A 19,547-nucleotide genomic window follows, 5' to 3' on the forward strand; every position below is an offset into this window, starting at 1 on the left:
ATTCAGTTAGTTGTTAATTATGTACATCAATAAAATATTCTTTATTTGATAAATAAAGTACACTCCACAGTAGGCTGTATATATAAACGACAAAATACAGTACTCGTTCAATTTAATAATTAAAATGCACAATTGTTCCTTTTCTCGTAATAAAAATAGATGAATTTTGATTATTTATGTGGAATTGGCACAATTCAGTATCGATGTCACCTCGATTTATCCTGTAATTCCCATCACTGAGATCAGTTTTTAGATTTTTGGAGAGTGGAATGGATTGACGTGTGTTGTGGCAGCGATCCTCGATTTTCAAGTGGAAATTATGAATCAGTTCAGAGCGTTGAGAAAGAGTTTCGTTTTGGTTTTTTCGTCTGGCATGTTTATTTCCGAGGTCTGGAACTCCTCCAGAGCTTCAGGGAGCTTTGAGCTCTTCAGATGATCCTTTAGAGCCTCTGAAAAAAAAATGGATATGAATAATCAATTTGTCCGTTTCTCGTAAATTGTAAATTAAATAATTTAAAAAATCTCATAATATGCAGAATGAATAGACAGAAAATTATTTAATAATTATTAGTGAATACCTGATTTTATCATAATATTCATGAAAGTTATTGCGTTTTCGACGATTGGGGGCTGCAGGTTGGCGACACTTTCTCGATAAAATTTAATTATGGTGTCTTCGATTCGAAATTTAATGAGTTCTGGCTGACATTCATCGAGGGCCATTGCTGTCATGATAGTGAGACTCACGAGGGCCTCGTTCTGCATCAGGGCGTGGGGTGCAATAATCATCTTCGAGAGGAACTCAACGGCACCATTTTTAATTAATAACGAAACGACTTCTTTGTCTCTGCTGTTTGTCACTAGCCATGCAATCAGACGATTTGCCTCTCCCTGGACTCCTGGGGCATCCTCAGTGCTGCACCACTCGATGACTTTCTTCACCAAGTCCTCTTTCCTCCCTAATAAAGTCGCTGCCTCACCTATTAGAATTATTCCAATGAAACATCCAAAATTAATTAACAAATCCTGAAAATTTGTGGACTCTAGTTTTATTTGTGTGCATTTATTTCAAGAACTACAGATTTGAGGGAAAAGTGCTAGAGGAATTTTTTGTAGAGAATTGAGTTCTCCATGAAAAATGTTTTATGTAATTTTCCTCAAAACTCATTTTTTGTGTGGCAAAACGAAATTAAAAGGGGAGTTGAAAGAACCTTGATCGTCGATGACTATTCTCAACGTTCCCAGGAGCTTGAAGACAACTGGATATGTGGGTATCTCCAGCATGGGATACACGACGTCGATCAGTCCATCCCTCAGCATGACTGGTTTATTATTATTCGGAATGACTAGATTTCGAACAGCAGAGAGTAGTGCGTGCTGAAACCTGATGTCCCCATCGCAGCTACTATTTTTCTTCAGGAGTTCCATCAGTCGTTTGTGGACACCCTGGAGCACCATGAGCTCACAATGTGCATCTGTCCTGGCAAAATTACCCATCGCCAGGACGGCTGCCACCTGGAGGTCCTCATCGCAGTCGTCCTCCAACCAGGAGACGAGTTTTTTGTACACCTCGCCGTTGCTGTTCCCATAAAGATAATTCATGCTCTCGTCGCCGGTTATTATCAGGACAATGAGGTTGCAGGCAGTCTTCAGGACACCTCGGGTCTCCTCGTCGACGCACCTGGTGACATTCTTCTCGAGGAGGGCGAGAAGTAACTCACAGACACCAGCTTTTGCAAGCAACATCTTGGCATTCTCTGAAATTTCAATCGATCAACGATCCTTTAATTTATCTCGAAAATTAATCATTCCTGAGTAATATACTTGAGGACTTTTTTCTGGAGGAGAAAATCTCCGAGGTAAAATTTCTTATCACATTTTCCACTCAACCCACTCCTTCCCTCTCAAAAAGTCGTGAATAAAAATTGAAAAAAAAGTAAAAGTTCATGAAATCCTAAAATTGAGATGAAAATGTGAATGGATGAATGGATTTAATGAAATCACCATTCTCTGCCTGTCCATGGAGTAATTCCAGACACATCTGAGACATCTCCGAGGAGGATTCCCCTGCGAGGATCTCCACGAGAATTTTCGTCAGCCTCTCATCGAGGAATTGTATCCCAGAGTCGTTGAGTATCTCGAGAGTGAGGAGAACGTGCATTGCAGCTTCTCCTCCAGTCCTTCCATCGATCTCCAGGACATCGCAGACGATTGGAACAAGATCGTCGGCGAGGGTTTTCTTCTGGAGGGGCTCCTGGTCGTCGAGATAGTTCAGGAGGAAGCCAGCAGCAACATTTCGAAGCAATTTCGCCCTCTCGTTGTCCTCCAGCCTCACACCACGTCGCAAAACCCCCAAAATATAGGGCAGGCCATTATTTTTCTGCACCAGCTTCTTCCCCTGCTCTGAAAAATCACACGATTGCTGGAATCTTGCACGAGTTAAAAATTGGGGAAATGATTATACTGTACCGTTCTCGTAGCATATATTCCCCAGAGCTCTTGACGCCTGGGTGAGAACGTTGACATCATCTCCTTTCAACAAATCCATCAGTGTTTTCACTAGATTATCATTGGTACATTTGAGTCTTCCGCTCTCAGTCTTTGCTATTTCGGCTATTGCTTTCGCACTCTTGGCTACTATAACTTTGGACTCGTGGCTGAGGAGTTTGAGGAACATATCATCAACATCGAACTCGAAATCATCTAGAAAAAAATGAAACCATGACCGGAGACACAGCTTTCGTCTTCTAGTCCCCATCAATGATAAATAAAAAATTCAATTCCAGTTTCTCTTGAATATCTCGTTATCCAGAGCAAATATCAAAATTCTCGATAAGACATTTCTTGGAGGTGATAAAATTGTTCATAAAAAAGGTTCAACAAAAAATGATGAGTCTCCCAGAGGTGCGGAGATATTCACCAACAACCAGAGACAACTCACCAGCAATGGTCTTCTTGCTGGCATCAACTAAACAATCCAGTATCCTCACGATATCCGATAAATCCCTGAACTCGTCCTTGAGCTTGACAACTTCCCTGAGCTCCTGGACAAGTTCCTCGATGTTCTGCTGAACCTCTGCATCATCAAATCCCAGGAATATCTCACACCACTCATTAAAAATTTAAAAATAAACACAAAAATCTACCTTCCATGTCTCGATAATCGTCCTCCCCTCAGAAATCTGTCTTCATCTGTCAATGACAGGTGATTTCAACACCCTGAAAAACACCAGACTATTGTCACATGAAATTCGCTTGTAATTCACCACCTGAATGACAGTCATACCAACTAATCTCATCAGTTGGTAGTTCGTCCACCGATTCAAGTCATGTCGGGAGATGATGTTTTTCCTCGAAATGATGATGTTCCCCACGTGAATAATCACCCTGGTGACTTGTCACTCGTCAAACACACAGCTGACAGCAAGGATAATAAATTTTATGGCAAGTTTTATTCATAGAACTCAACTAAAATCCTCACTGACACTTTTTGGGGGCTCCAGAGAGGATAACCTCACTCTAAAAAATAATCATCAATGACTAATTTCACGTTTGCAAAATTTTATTTCAAAAATCATTTATGGCTTTTTAAAGATAAATAATATCAATCATATTGTCAAGACAATTTGGAAATCACTAGAATTCCTATAATAATAATAAATCTGGTAATAATTATGATAATTTGTTGGTAAGATTATTTTTTTGAAAATTTTCAGGGGTTTTATTCCTCGGAGCTGTCACTGGGATTTCTGCAATTATTGGATTTGGCACAACAGTGGCAGCTGTCAGGAAAAAGGATCCCAAGTACTTCGAGGAAGGGGTGGTTGGGGTGAGGGGTACGACAGAGGCTGGGGTTTCCCTGGCGATGAGGGCCCTGGGATGGGGAACGGTCTATGCAGTCACTGGTTGCAGTTTGATATTTTATGGGATCTGGAAACTGTCAGGTGCTACCAATGCTTATGAGTTTCGAAATAAAATGGGGTCTCTTCTCCCCAGGATATCGAAGAAAGATCCTCCACAGAGCAGGACTGAATTTGAGGGCCTCAACGATTTTCTCACTTATATTTCTGAAGAATGGGGAAAGGACAAGTCCGGAGACAACAACAAATAAATTAAGGCAATGATTATTCGAGATTACGTGTATATATTTAATTGATTAAGTTGATTATTGAAGTTTTAATGACGGATTTGGATTTTTTTTTATTAAAACAAATCGAATGGAAGAGATTTGTGATGATTTACTTTTTTTTTTGAACCCTTTTGGGAGGAACTCCGGAATATCTCGGGATCTGAAGGAGATCCAGGAATTTCGTAGAGAACTTTTTTGTAGAGAATTTCAAGATCTATTTTTTCGTTCTCAACATTTTTTCTCTCTCTCCCATACATTTCGAAGTATGCGTGCAGAACTCGTCGAGGAAAAATCCTGATGACTAGAAAACGGGGATTTGAATTTCAGGATCTAGCGCGAAATCGAGAGGAAATAAGAAAATTTGTGTTGAAAACTTTTTGTAGCTAACAAAATTTTCCACAAAACACTTCCTACAACTATTTTTTCTATCCCCCATGGGTCACGAGTTATTCCACAAAAACTGGACCTTGATCCTCGTTATCTTGTTTTTTTTTCACGTGATTGAGATTATTTTGCGGAAATTCGATTACGAAAGAAACATCTGATCTCAAAATTCATTACCGGCACATCCGGCTGATGTACTATAAAACTTGCTATCTAATCTCCCGTACTAATGGACTTTTAAACACAAAAATTATTATTAAAAAACGGATAAAAATTATATCAGAGATAGCATCACTAAATCATTCGATCGCTTGATGTGGAATCAAAAACGCCTGGACAAATTAGTTTTGGTATCTTCAGCTTTAGTTACATCATCGACTTATTCTCGACGATGTCAATCCCTCAGTAATGAGCAAACAGGCTGTATGGAATAATTGATTCCATTTCCGTGACTTCGTCTACTCAACTTTTGACCATTGACCAACAGAAAAAAAAATTGAGGAAGAAGGAAATCGGGATTGAATACAAAACAATCAGTGTCCTTCACATGGTATAATAAAGCTTCTTTCTCATGTTGTTTTTTACATAATTATAATGTATTACAAAAATTTGACACATTCCAGATGCGCTTGGAGTACTTAAGTCGTTAAAAATATTGAAAATAATTTTTCTTTTCGATTTTGTGGAGCTCCCGAGTCGTGTCGTGGATTTTACAATGAATTTGTTAAATAACTCTTCGTGATGTTCGAGGCTTTTTATTCAGTTCTTGAGCATTTGAGAAATTCGGTTTTCGACATTCTCTTGATTTTTCTCGGGAACGAGCGGTTTTAGAATAAAACGTATTAGAAACTTTTTATGGAAAATCAAATTTCCGACAAAAAATTCTAATGATATTTTTCGGCGAAATGTGTCGCTCCGGAGATATTTCCATTTGTTTAATTCAAAAAATTGAACAGTTGAATTTTGACATTCAATTTTTCTCTGTAAATTTTCGAAATATCCCGAAATCCGTTGGGTTTACGATAAAAATAGATATGACATTTTTTGTAGAGAATTAAATTCCCCACAAAAAATGTCCACGTGAACTGCCTCTTAGACGCTCTCCGGTCGGTACAACCACAAAAAATCACCATTAAAAATTCCCGACACGACTCCATTACCGAATTATCAACGAAAATAAACAAAATTGGAGAATCTAGATGATTAGAGAAAGTAAATTGGCCAAGATGAAGGGGTATACGCGCTTTGAGAGAGTACTTATCGATTTTAAAGCACGTCCTGCGCGCTTTGTACGCCCAAAACGTATGCCCATACCGATTGTTATTATTTTCGGAAATTTCTAAAAAAAACAAACAAAAGCCTCCATGACTAAAAAATTATCCTCCGAGTAGTCTCCGGCGCCCCGGGCTGACCTCAGCAATTGGCAATGACCCAGAAAAAAAATTCTGAGGAGCAAGTGTCACGTACTGTCCGATTTATGACAATTTTTATTTTTACAATTTTCTCTCTCCAGGGAAAAATAAGCCCATTTAATCATCTTGTTCGATACGGACCCACCAATTCACGTGAAAATTGATTACTTATATAATACACACGTTCACGCACACACACACTTACAATTGAAAACTTATCTATCGAGAAAGCATGTGATTACAGTAAAACTGGTTGTTATTTTTTCTCAACGTTTTTACACTGTTCGTATTTTTTTACATTTGAGGCTTTTGGGGTATATCTCCGAATCTACAGGAGCTAGCGGATTTTTTGTTGGACATTTTTTGTAGCTGAGGAAATTATCTACGAGAAAGGTCCTCACGAGTTTTTGCTATCTCCTGAGGATTCGGAGGTATTCTCGAAAAATCACGGAGTAAAATGGCTCCATCGTATTTCGTGCGATTTGGGAGGTACATGAGTTTTTCGGAGATATCTCGTTATCTTGAGGAGACAGCGAAATTTTTGTTGGAAGCTTTTTGTAGCTGATAAAATTCTCCACAAATAAGCTCCTACAAGAGATCTCCAATCTCCGATAGATTTCCAGATATTTCAATTTTCGTTCAATATTTCAAAAAAAAAGTCTCCCCTTCACTCTGGGATGAAACTATTTTTTTTTAATTGACCAAAAAATGTACAAAATCACTGCTCGACAAAAAACTCATATCTCATCTAATTACCATCATTGTTGCGCAATTGTCGGACAAGCACCAGTCATTTACATAGTAAATAACAATCGCATTTCTCATGACCTGTACAATCCACACAATCGTGAAAAGTCTCATTAATATTTTTTAATCTTTCTGTTAAATAATTAATTGGCATTGTAAATAATTGATGCATCAGTGGAATATTTCCTGATCGCACAGATGACGACGCGTGACCCACTGTCAACCCGACCTTTTGAGGTCGTCATTAAATTAATTCGAATTTATCGCGAATCAGGAAAATCGTTTTTCGAATATCCGGACACAATAAAAAAATTACATCCGCCATTCGATTATCTAATAGTCGCGTTTGTCTCGCCTGAGACTATTATGCAAATGAGGATTTGACGTCTATGAACTTTACACTTGGTTTCAAAATCCATCGGGATAGTTGTTTTGAAGTTTTCACTGACGAAACGATCCCATTACGTACTTTTGATTTATCTAGTTATTTGGAGGAGCTAGAGGAATTTCTCCTAAACCTTTTTTGTAGAGAATTTCCTAAGCTCCAAAAATGGGTTTGATAAAAATTTCGTCATCTCCTGCGGGTTTGAAGATATCTGACAAAAACTCGTCTTCACTCTGCATTTTCTTCAATGTTTAAATCATTTTCTTAGGTTTTTTTGTTGAAGTGTGATTTATTCACTCCGTGTAATTTTTTGCTGTTTATCCTATCAATGATTCATGTAACAAACGCTTCGAGATTGATTTACACTGGTGAAGTATGCAGATGAGCGGAAACTCGTAAAGAAAAGGGAAAATATCGAATAGTAAATCGTAGTGAGGAGTTTCTCCGATATCTACCGACACAATTCGAACGAATCCCGTTTCATTTTGACGCTCGAGGATAACTTTGGAACGGGAAAAAATAATTGAGTAATTTTTATCTGATGATATTTCGAGATTTAGAGTTGAAGAGACGTCGTTTCGTGACAATCTCCCATCAGCTGAGTAGTCAATATTTGTGAATTACTCATGTATCCGGGAACGGAGTGGTTTTACGAGGAAAAGTCATGAGAAACTTTTTCTAGAGAATTAAATTCCCCTGAGAAAAGTCCCACAACATTTTTCGCTAAAACCCCTCATTCCCGAGATAATCTCCCATCCACCCGAAAAATCCCAAAAAATCCCCTCATTACCACCCCCTCCATTTCTCCAATTTTTCCAATTATCTCGGTACTCATCGCTCCCAGCCGAAACTTCATTCGACCTTTTTGGTAGACAATCGAATTATCCACCAAAAATTTATCTACCATTTTCTCCTAAAACCACTCGCTATCAAGATAATTGGCTGTTCGCTTTCTACTTCTGATTCGATTTTTCTAATAAACATGGATGTTTCAATTTCAAATTGTGCGTGTATTTCGAAGACGATTGACAAGAGTATAAAAAGTCATAAGAGATTTTTGGTAGATTATTAAATTTCCCGCAAAAAACTTTTCCGGCATTTATCTCTAAACTGAGCGGTTGGTGAGATAAATTTCCGAGAAAAATATATCTTCATTTACATGATATCTCCGTTGACCTCTCGAAATTGCGCATGAAATAAAAAAAATACCGAGTGCCAATAGACCTCTCATTCCGTGAGATCTCTCCAGTGTCAAGCAGAATGTGGGTCACGCGTCCGACAGAACCCACTACACCGGATCCAAACACCAAACGGGCCCATAGAAAATATTACGGTATTTCCCCTCCACTGTGATCTTAAAATATATTCTAATCTACCCACCCCTCACCCCCGAATAAATCATCAATCGTTGAAAAACAAAAATTTGTGCTCCAATTAAACAAATAAAACATGTGCTGTGCATAAATAATTCGGACCACAATTCCCTCCCTCTTTGGTCCATTTTCCTTGAAAATCAATCCCTGAATAATTTACTCCCGACCTATCCCCCGATAAAATCATATACCTCATGACCCATCGAAGCTACCAAAATTATCACTCTACCTTTTTTGTAGCTAGAACAATAACCCACAAAAACATCCTCTACAAAATTCTCACCATTTCCCCGAGATCCAGAGATATTCACTAAAAACCAGAGAGACCACCTAATCCACTCAGTCCGGAGTGTCCCCTAATAACACTCAACGGTTTTTCGAGAATATCTCGTTATCCACGAGAGCCAGAAAAATAATAGATATGACCTTTTTTGCAGCTGATGAAATTACCCACAAAAACAATTCTCACCAAAATTTCACTGTATCCCATAGATCCTGAAATATTCACTATATTCACCAAAAATCCCAGAGTCCGGTGAATCAAGTGCTCCCCAAATCAAACCCCAAGATTTCAGCGAATATCTCGTGATCCATGAGAGTTAGTGAAAAAACTGATAAAACCATTTCTGCAGCCGACAAAATTCCCCACAAAAACGAATTCTACCAAAATTTCGCTACCTCTCGTAAATCCCAAGATATTCACGATTCTCCATCACCCTGACCTGTCTCTCGCAATAATATCTCCATCATGTTCAGTTGCTCTTGAGCTTTCCATTGCTGTACTCCTCGTTGATGTGTCCATTGTTCTCGTGCTTATATATCTTCTTGTCCTTCTTACCTCCAATATACGCCTTGTGGAAGAATCTCGCAAATAGAACGAAATAACTGAAGTACATTATGAGACTGAAGTGAATGTTGAACCTGGAGATACAGCAGTTGCTCTGTCCACTAGTGAGATACTGATAGGCCCAGACATTGATAGCACATCCCACCATCATCTGCGTTAGTTGGAGTGTCGTTATCACCATTGCTATTGACTTTGGTGGTGAGTATCTCATGGCCTTGAGGGCGTAGTAAGAATACATTATCGAGTGTACGAAGTAATTCATCACGACGAACCATCGAGCTGACGACGTGTACTCTGTGTAAGAGAACCATGAGTACAGTAAAACTGTTATGTGGTGGTACCAGTGGAGGAATATCAGGGGTTGCTTCCTCAGCACGATGAACAGAGTGTCACCCAGCTCTGGTAGCTTCGACAGAACGAACATCCAGGTCCAGAACCCAGAAACCCTGTCCATCTCGATGAAGCTGAAACATAGGCAATCAGCAGATGGAATTATTTCATTCTCATCAAGTTTTATGATTTATTTTCAGTATCAGTCGGAATCATTGGACAAGAAAATTAACGATAGAATTACAATATATTTTTTGGTTTGCAGAAAATAATTTATCAACTGCGCAGATTTCAAGAGAATTTATTTTAGATTTTGATCTTCAAAATCGATTCGTGCTCAAACTTATTTAATGTTATACCCTAGAATTTTGCATAGCGTGATTCAGCCGTGTTTTTCTGCACGACAGGCCATGGAGTGGTGTAATAAGTAATATGTAATATATTATTGCCCAATACTGTGAGATAAATATTTTATACGAAAGAAAAAAATTACATTCTTGCGCGTGTTCTCGTCTGGAATCTCTACGGTAACAAAAATAAATCCACCAGTCAATCAGACGATCAAAAAAATTACTGATAATAATCTCAGAGATTACAAGAGCAACTTTTGATCTTGATTTGTATAATTTATGGACTCGATCAAAGGTGAATCGACGTGGATGTAAAATATCTCGTTACCCAGAGAAGTTATAAAAATCGTCAAGAAACACTTTTTATAGCTAACAAAATTCTGCAGAAAAAAATTCCCTCACGAGAATCCACTGCCTCCAACAAATACCGAGATATCTTCCAACACAGAATGAAAAACTCTCTCACCTCATGTAATTTATGTAAATAAATAAGTGACGTATATTTCTGAGAGTTTAGATAAATCTCTGGATAAAAAAAAAATCAATTCTCACCTCGGTATGCACACACTGTGATACAATCCATGATTTCTTAATATATGAATGAGCTCAGGTGCTGTTCTAGCGAATCCTATTATCGAGAAAATGGCGAGTCCACTGTTCCAAAGTGTAAGTAAACCCCTCAATTCAAATCTGGGCCTGCTGGTCATCCAGTATTGACCGCCAAATATGAGAATCATATATATCCCAGCATAATAGAACACATTTGTCCAGTTATTCGTCATCCAGTCTCGTGTGTCTTGATGAATAAACTTCTCCTCAAAATTGAAGACATATGAATAGTTCGGGAGAGTCACCTCCATGTAGTTCATCTTCTGCATTTTTTGGCGGGTAGTTAGCTCTGAAAAAAAAATCAAATCCGACATCACAACAAAAATTCCCCAACAATCCAATTTTTTTAGGGAATTCCCAACGAATTCTGAGGTACCCTACGTCGAAAGCATTTTTTCGACATGAGTTTTCAGCCGATATCTCAAAAGCCAAGGAAGATAGCGATATTTTAAGGAAAAACTTTTTTGTAGCTCTCATAATTTTCCATAAAAAATATTACCGCTAAAAATTCGCTGTGTTCCTTCTATTCTGAGATATTCGCTAAAAACTGATCTTGGGAATAAAAACAATTATCAGTTCATTGCTGTTTTTTTTTATCAACGTCTCGAGTGATCAAATTTTCACTTGGAACTAAATTTCTATTTGTATTCAGATATTAACATGATCGCTTCCTTATTTTATACATGGAAATACATAAAAGATGAGTCTTCGACGCTATTTAATTTGCACCTGCGTATCAAGCATTTTATTTTTAAAATGAAAATGTTTGAGCCACTAGCTCACTCAAAACAATATCAATAAATTCCCCATCCAATTTAATGAATTCCGTAATGAAATCCAAAATTCCTCGCCGATTTATCTCGCAAATAATGAATCCAGCGAGAAAACATCAGAAGACTTGTTCTCGAGGCAATTAAATTATCTACAAAAAAGGTCTTCTCATATTTCCCTTTAAAATCAATGGTTTTTGGCTTAAACTGCATTTGATAAAAGAAAAAAATGTAGTGATGGGATTTGCTGCTTTATTATTGAATTTTAATTCAATATTTGTTGGAAAAATTATAAATATCCATTTAATTAATTAAGTGATATTAAATTATTGGCGCAAGTGTAAATTCCGTGTGAACAATCCCACAAAAGAGACATTTAAAATCCACCTGTCTCCCTCGTCCATGCAAATTAATCGATACAGACCTCAAGTTTTCGCATAAAATCCATTCCACTTCAAAAACAGACAGTCTGTATTGACCCCGAATAATTACGATTCAACATTTAAATGCAATTCAAAACGCAATCCACATGACTGCATGGCAATTTCAAAATGTTGATTTTCGGAAAGATTTTTTCATTAGGAATTACTATTTAAATAAATTCGGCCAACATGCAAAAGAAATCCCAATGCCACTCGTAAAATCACTCCAAAAAAGTAATTAAACAAAAGTGCAGCAGTTAAAAAATTACGTCTACCCCACCCACCGTTTTCCACGTATATCTCCGAATCTGACGGAGATACGCCGTTTTTTTATATGACCATTTTTGCAGATGACAAAAAAAACTACAAAAAAGTCCCAACAAGAATTTATCTATCTCTCTTAGTTTGCCAGATATTCGGCTTCGATGAAACAAAAATTACGAGTGCTTACTCTGTACTAGTGAAAATGAATAAATTCATTAATGATTCATTAACATTTTCCCTCTTATTTATGAAAAAAAAAAACGAGACAGTTGTTAACTCCTACAGTTACAAACGCGTGAATTCTGGTTAGTGCTGATTTAATTGTGGCAAATTGAATTTAAAAAATAGTTTACTCGCATTTGCAATAAGGTTTAAATTATCTCCATTATTTACAACATCTCGAGCATTGAAAAAATAAAAAAAATCGAGGATTACGACTGCTCCACACATCGGAAGATCTCTCCTGAGAGATGAAAGAATGTTATCTCCTCAAAGTGATAGATTCTATTCCTTCGCTCGTAACGTTTTAATGCGCGTTCATTAATAGAATGAAATAAAAATGATAAACAAAATAAAAAAATTGTTTGCCAGACCCAATGCAATTACTAATCCACGTCAGACTCTTTGGAAACGCGAAGGAATGCCTTTCGATCAGCTGTTCCAATTTAGTCTGCAATCAAGACTCAACAATAAACAGAAAAAAAATCTCGATTTCTCCAGGAGTCCCGGTCACTCCCACGTGTGATTATTTTCCAGACTACGGATGTTGTTTTACGAGGCATTAGAGCAAATTGAGAGAGAAAAATATTAATTCTCAGGGACTCGTCTCTAATTCACGGTTTTTTAATCCAATGGGAAACCGGTTTAGGTCGGTTTCGACAGGTTGCCCCGTTTTCGATGAAAATCTCGAAATCAACGCAAGAAACCAAAATATTCGTCAGGACATCTTCTGTAGAGCTATTCACGAGCAACAAAAAAAGTTCTCATGACATTTCCGGTATTCGGCTTAATTTTCGAGTAAACACTGAAAAACTGCGGACTAAGTACACAATTTTAATTCTTTACCTTTGGAAATTTGTATAATAATTCCAGTGATAATAATTAAACCACCAATAATAAAATAATAATAATAATAATAAATGTCGATCAGACCTTTTCCCTCGAAACCCAAAAAAATGTGATAACACGTGGTCGTGAATGATCGACGAATAAAAAAAGACGAGAAAAAAAAAACAAGAATTACATAGATTTTAGGAAAAATCGGTTCCAGGGGGCAGGAACCCCCCTTCCGGGAAAACCCCACCTCCCAGAACCCGATGATCTTCGTCCTAGATCGGCGAGACGCCCGAAGTCACACCATGCGCGCGCTTTCCACACACACCATCACCCACAATCCACCAAAATCCCCCAAAATCCCCGAAAATCCCCACCCCCATAAGGTGTACCCCTCAAAAAAAATCCAAAAGTCTCGCCTCATGGCCCACATACCTGTCCAAAAAATTCCAAAATTCCTGACGTTCCTGACTGAACTCCACCCCGAGAACTAGCCGAGTTCCTCCCAATCCCGTGAAAATCCCAACGATCACCAAAAATCCGTGGAAAATCCCGGCAAATCACACCGACACACGCGATAAATTACTCGCGAAAGCGAAAATAATACAGACCGAGCCCACAGTCCGCGTTTTTTCACCGGCTTTTTCACCCGGAGTTTCACCAGAACTCGACAAAAAAAAAAAAATTTTCAGTCGATCCTGGTCAACGGAACTAGAACGCGAATGATAAATTGTCGCGGTGAATTGCAATAGATTTTTGTGGCTGTCGATTATTTTTTTTTTGGCAATTAGAAATTTGGGAGAATCAGATTAATTAACCCTCGGCGAGAACCCGCGGGTGACTACCGGAAGAACGGCGACACCTGCCTCTCTTATAGGCGCGTGTGTCTCGCCCGAGGGTTGCCGATAACGCCCGAAAGGTGGCGACAGCTGACGATGACGTCCGACGAGAGCTTAATGCATTCAATTTCATTTCTGGACTTGGAACCCTGCGAACAATATATTTATATATTTATAATAACAATATATTTATATTTAAGAAATGCCTAAATAAAACATTAAATTTTCAATCATGATTATCATTTATTATCACATTTTTCCCTTTTTCCTCAATTTATTAATTATAACTATAAAATTATTATTATTTATTTATCCGTATAAGTCTTGTATAAATAAATTTGCACTGACATAAAATCCATTACAACCCCGATAATATATACGATTATTTTAATTATATATAATTACAACAATATTGTGGTAAACGAGAAATGCTCTGAATTTCACCTGAACTACTATTTGAACCTGAAACCTGAACATCAGGTGTTTTCCACTAGATTGAATGTAACCAGTCTTAAAAAACTAGAAGTCCCTAAACTCAATAACAAAATGGCGAGTGTTTATTAATAAAGTCGAGCCAATCAGGAAAATTGACGAGTGAGGGACTGATGGTTGTTCTCTAGGTGTTGTTATTTTAGCTGTTTAGTTTGGTTATTCGGATTTTTTTATTTTGAAAAATTGCTGAGGCGATGGAGTACCTCGTGGCAAATGTGGATCATCTCAAATTCGATATTGAGATCGCCCTTGATGAACAATATGGAGCACTTCCTCTGCCCTTCACCGGCATGGACAGTAGGTTTTTGGGGTTATGTTTATGTTTATGAGATTATTAAACAAAAACGAGAATTATCCTCGATGTTAATTACCAAGCAAAATTCAAAAATCCAATTCTCCAGAAAATTCTATTCTATTTTAATCAAATATTCAATAGAAAATGTCAAAAAGAAAGAAATCACTTCGATTTTCACATATTGTTTATAATATTGAGATGTTCATTACAGAATTCTCTCGTTTTCAATGCTCCAGTAATTTTTTTTTCACTCGCGAATCAATTTTATTTTCTTATCACTGAATTATAACAGAGATAAGTGTTGAGGATTTTAAATCAATTGTAGAATCCACTGCTGCTGTCTGTCAATTCTATCCTCGTGGTGCCTGCAACAAGGGAGGATCCTGCCCTTTCAGGCACGTCAGGGGTGACAGGACAATCGTCTGCAAGCATTGGCTCCGAGGACTTTGCAAAAAGGGGGATCAGTGTGAATTTCTGCACGAATACGACATGTCAAAAATGCCAGAGTGTTATTTCTACTCGAGATTCAGTGAGTGTCTTTCATCCAATTTAGTTTTTCACGGATATCTCAGGATCTGGAAGTGATTTTCAATATCTAATCGACTTGCAGACGCCTGCCACAACAAGGAGTGCCCATTTCTGCATATAGATCCTGAGACAAAAGTCCGGGATTGTCCGTGGTATGATCGTGGATTCTGCAGACACGGTCCAATCTGTCGTCACAGACACGTACGACGAGTGCTCTGCATGGCATATCTAGCTGGATTCTGTCCAGATGGTACAACGTGTAAATTCATGCAGTGAGTATCCTTCACCTGTGCCCCACTGCCTATTGTTTCGCCATTTTACGATATTTTTTTTCACTACCACCACTTTATTTGCCAAGGAAGAACATCACGACTAATTCAATTCCAATTGCGTCAGAGGGATCAATTAGCCTTTGGATTCTTGACATCTTTTTTTTTTTTATTTCAGTCCCCGATTTGAACTGCCAGCAATTCAAGACATGCAGCCGAAGGAGGGAAAGAAGGTGATGATTACGTGTCATTTTTGTGGGGAGAGTGGACACAAAGCTGTTTATTGTAATAAAATGCCGGCTGAGGTACGTGAGGCACAGATGAGGCAGGAGCTGGAGGGTGGTGGGCCTCATCAGCACAATTATCACATGAATATGCACAATGGACCACCACCCAGGGGACCCCAGAAGCCTCTCGAGGAGGTGACCTGTTACAAATGTGGGACGAAGGGTCATTATGCCAATAAATGTCCTAAAGGACATCTCGCCTTTCTCAGTCATGCTGGGAGTGGCTCTACTGCGAGCAATCAGAATCCTGGGTACAGGAGGTGAATTGATTGGGTGGAGATCATCCTCATGGCTACTATCGATACTTTTTTAAATAATTGGACCGCTCAATCTGTTGGATAAAATACAGATGTTTTCTTGGGAAAATATCTCGGAACCTGCGGGAGATGGAAAAATGTTGTGGGGAACTTTTTTGTGGAGAATTTCCAGAGCTGGAAAAAATGTTCAACAGAAATTTTTCTGTCTTCTCTGGGTAACAAGATATTTCGAAAAATGTCAATGACGGTAATCGACGACAATTAAGTATATGAAAAACAGATTTATTCCGAATAAACTAAAATTAATTCCGTACATTGCGATTGAGTAACAGTTGAGTAGATGTACAAATGCACGCAACCGCTCCTGATAAATTCCAGGAGTGGCATTCAATTCATGGATTAAAATCATTGTAAATATATTCATAAGTCATCCAACAAAATACAGAAAAAGAACATTATTAAATTTGTTCAGATTCCTGAGTCCCTCTTTTCTATTCACGTTCAATAAAAAAACATCTATAAATTTGTTCGACTTTACTCTCTTGTTTCGAGTGAATGTGAGATCGGTTGATTATTTATCCAATAATAGTCACAATTGATTGATGAGTACAGAGAAACTATTTGTTTCACTTAAAGTCTCAAAAAAATGGATTATGAATTAACAGCTCAATTATTTGAGCGTCTGATGAATTAAATATCTCGATACTATCGTGACCCTTCGAGCCCAGACTTTTTTTTCCCATGAAATTATAAGAATAAAATTATGAAGTCATGAAATCATGAAATTGCAACGACAAATGCTTACACACAATTTTTCGGTTTTTCTGTTGAGACGGTCTTTTTGATTCCTGTCGTTCAGAATCATTTTTATACTGATATTTAATTACTTCTAATGATATTCTAAATAAAAAGTTCTGCACTCGAAGGATTCACACGCTACGACGTCAACAGGAAGTAAAAATTCCGCAATATTATACATTATTTCCTCAGGAAGATAACGGTCTTCCTGTCGCGACTGAAGCCATGATGATTGAAATGTCATACGAAATATCTGGGCGTCTTATTTTCCCCTGAATGACTTCAGTAGCGAAGAGATAAATTGGTTCAAGTCGGGGAATTTAAAACTGGACAATCTGGAGACTCTACTCCGGATACCATAATTTTCGTGAAAAACTTTTTTATAGAGAATTTCAAGAGCTAGAAAAAAGGTCCAACAAAAATTTTGCTATCTCTCCCAAATTTCCAAATAGCTCTACTCCCCCAATTTTCCAGATAACCCTTCATTAACTCTAGCCCCCTCCCCCTCCCCCTCACCCCGAATAAACCTCTAATACCCCTCAATAACTGGAACACGAATCCTCAACAACGGACAGAACCCCTCATGTAGCATATTCAATAACCTCAACATAATTAGCAGGAAATAGTCCATAAGTACCATCAGGAGCGAGTCCCTGCCACCAGCCCTCATCAATGGCATCGATATGAGTGATAACATCCCCAGGATCAAAAGTAATTTCAGTGTCATCAGCAGCTTGATAATCGTAAAGCGCTCTAGCCTTCATCCCCTCATTATTGGGATCAAAATAGAGATAATTCTCTCCACTGAGTTGATTATACAACTCATTCTCAACAGTATTGATTTCCTCCTTTTTCTCAACCTCCTGAGTCCTCTTGTGGTCCTCCACGACCTTTTTTTCAACCTCGACACCCTTCCACTCGACCTCAGCCCTCTTGTGCTCCTCCATGGCCACTTCAGGCTCGAGAGTCTTCTTCTGGGTGTCCTGGAGTTTTTTCTCCTCCAGGGCCTTCCTCTCAGTCTCGATATCTTGTCTGCGATCCTCCAGTACCTTTCTCTCGACCTCCTGAGCCCCCTGAACCTCCTGAAGGACCTCTTGAGCCGTCTGAGCCACCTTGTGCACCTCTTGAGCCACCTGAACCTTCTGGAGAACCTCTACCTGAGGTTGAGTCCCCAAAACCTCTCCAGAGGCTTCATTAATAACTTTCCTCCCTTGATCTTTCCCCTCGATTTTTCTCTCCTCTATTTTCCCCTCAATTCTCCCTCCCTGGACCCCTCTGGGACTCTTACTAGGCCCAAAAGCCCCTCGCATCTGTCCAGCAGCAGAATTCTGCTCGAAAACAGCTCTCGCGTTGATCGTCCTCTGGGCAATTAATTGCTGTGCCTCATTGCTCCTCTGTCTTCTCAACTCATCACTCCTACTCTTGGGCTCTTCTTCGTCGCTCTCATTTCTCGGCGCCTGATTCCTCAAGTTCTTCAACTCCTGTACCCTTTCCTGAGACTGCTCCATTTTTCTCACAACAGGCACAGCCACGTCCTCACGAATTTTACTCTGCTTCTCCTCACGAGATCTCGTTTCAAGCTCAACTCTCTGTCTCTCCTTCTCCTTTCTAATTTTCTCCTGCTCAATTCTCGCTTTCTCCTCCAGCTCCTCCTTCTGCCAAAACTCATCCCTCTCCGTTGCATTTATCTCCTGCGCTGGTATCACTCGTTTGTATGCTGTACCCACTGGGGTATTACCCACGTCCTTGGAACGAGGTGCTTGAAATTTATAAGCAGAACCTGTGGCACGTGCCAATTTTTCCATTATTAGATCAACCTCGACGTCCTCTTCGGAGCGGGCGTTCACCTGGATGTGAGCACCTTTCAGCAGACGCTCGATGTCACGAATGTGATTAGCACATGTGCCTTTTCTTACTATTGGGGCTAGCTCACCCTGCCAATTCACCAGGACACATTTTGGTAGACTTGTTTTTGTGTCAACTACTCGACAGAAGGCGTACATTATGTGACCGCTGTTCAACTCCTCGATCATCTCTTGGAGTCCACCGTTACCAGTTCCCACAACTTTCAGATTATTCGTCTGGCCCTCGTATCCAAAAACAGCCCTGCCAATAAATTATCAAAAAATCACTTCATGCCCCTTCAAATTTAAAAAAACAATCTATTCAATAAAAAATCTACTGAACAAATTACAGTAATTTAATAATACAATTTATTATTATTATTATCATCTCATCTTTATTTATAATAGTAATGCAGTAATTTTTATAATTGTTCAACATTTTTCATCTTTTTTTTGTTTGGGGTGTGTAAACCCACCCCAGGGGGGGAGTGAAATAATTTTCCCTGGGGGAGGGCTGATAAATATAATGGACTATCAGAAAAACCCTCAGGAATGATTTCTTCAGGGTCTGAATCATCATTTCGAGGTGCAGAATCATAAGTTTTAAAAATAAATGGGAGTTTACCAGTCGACCGGAGATTTGTCGTCCACAACGCTCGTCCAGGCTGCCACAAGTGCCTCATGATTTTTCGACAAATTCACTGACATCCTGGAAATGACGATTCACTGATTATCCAACAATTGCTGATCACCAGAATTTTATCAGAGTTTCATGATCTGGGCTGAGGTCCTGGTCTGATCGTTTCGGTGTATCGGCTTTTCCTCTTCGGTTATGGGCAGTGCTAATGCAAAATCCAGAGGAC

The 19,547-nt window shown here is 38.7% G+C and overlaps 5 protein-coding genes across 6 annotated transcripts; 2 read left to right on the plus strand and 3 right to left on the minus strand.

Moving 5' to 3' along the window:
• Positions 1–17: 17 nt before the first annotated feature.
• Positions 18–3,363, minus strand: vimar (visceral mesodermal armadillo-repeats). 2 transcript variants are annotated; one of them, XM_011307279.1, is made up of 8 exons: positions 3,287–3,363; positions 3,147–3,219; positions 2,942–3,076; positions 2,470–2,703; positions 2,005–2,403; positions 1,212–1,757; positions 579–980; positions 18–449 (listed from the first exon to the last, which is right to left on the minus strand). In XM_011307279.1, exons 2-8 carry the CDS (start codon positions 3,151–3,153, stop codon positions 325–327), a joined length of 1,848 nt encoding a protein of 615 aa, XP_011305581.1. In that variant the 5' UTR covers positions 3,154–3,219; positions 3,287–3,363; the 3' UTR covers positions 18–324. The 2 variants fall into 2 exon arrangements, with proteins under 2 accessions (XP_011305581.1, XP_011305582.1); XM_011307280.1 differs by lacking the exons at positions 2,942–3,076; positions 3,147–3,219; positions 3,287–3,363 and having other exon boundaries at positions 2,005–2,398; positions 2,470–2,630.
• Positions 3,294–6,088, plus strand: LOC105268035 (transmembrane protein 242). Its single transcript, XM_011307278.1, has 2 exons — positions 3,294–3,444; positions 3,717–6,088. Exons 1-2 carry the CDS (start codon positions 3,330–3,332, stop codon positions 4,109–4,111), a joined length of 510 nt encoding a protein of 169 aa, XP_011305580.1. The 5' UTR covers positions 3,294–3,329; the 3' UTR covers positions 4,112–6,088.
• Baldspot (elongation of very long chain fatty acids protein baldspot) lies at positions 5,053–13,907 on the minus strand. The gene is made up of 3 exons (XM_011307277.1): positions 13,511–13,907; positions 10,510–10,855; positions 5,053–9,741 (listed from the first exon to the last, which is right to left on the minus strand). Exons 2-3 carry the CDS (start codon positions 10,833–10,835, stop codon positions 9,183–9,185), a joined length of 885 nt encoding a protein of 294 aa, XP_011305579.1. The 5' UTR covers positions 10,836–10,855; positions 13,511–13,907; the 3' UTR covers positions 5,053–9,182.
• Positions 13,908–14,454: 547 nt separating this feature from the next.
• On the plus strand, positions 14,455–16,435 carry Clp (Cleavage and polyadenylation specificity factor subunit 4). Its single transcript, XM_011307298.1, has 4 exons — positions 14,455–14,703; positions 15,027–15,230; positions 15,312–15,501; positions 15,677–16,435. Exons 1-4 carry the CDS (start codon positions 14,601–14,603, stop codon positions 16,047–16,049), a joined length of 870 nt encoding a protein of 289 aa, XP_011305600.1. The 5' UTR covers positions 14,455–14,600; the 3' UTR covers positions 16,050–16,435.
• Abp1 (Actin binding protein 1) lies at positions 16,309–19,529 on the minus strand. The gene is made up of 2 exons (XM_011307297.1): positions 19,310–19,529; positions 16,309–18,946 (listed from the first exon to the last, which is right to left on the minus strand). Exons 1-2 carry the CDS (start codon positions 19,390–19,392, stop codon positions 17,422–17,424), a joined length of 1,608 nt encoding a protein of 535 aa, XP_011305599.1. The 5' UTR covers positions 19,393–19,529; the 3' UTR covers positions 16,309–17,421.
• Between the last annotated feature and the right edge of the window lie 18 nt (positions 19,530–19,547).

The sequence above is a fragment of the Fopius arisanus genome, unplaced genomic scaffold (assembly GCF_000806365.1).
Source record: "Fopius arisanus strain USDA-PBARC FA_bdor unplaced genomic scaffold, ASM80636v1 scaffold00053, whole genome shotgun sequence".
NCBI classification, from domain to species: domain Eukaryota; kingdom Metazoa; phylum Arthropoda; class Insecta; order Hymenoptera; family Braconidae; genus Fopius; species Fopius arisanus.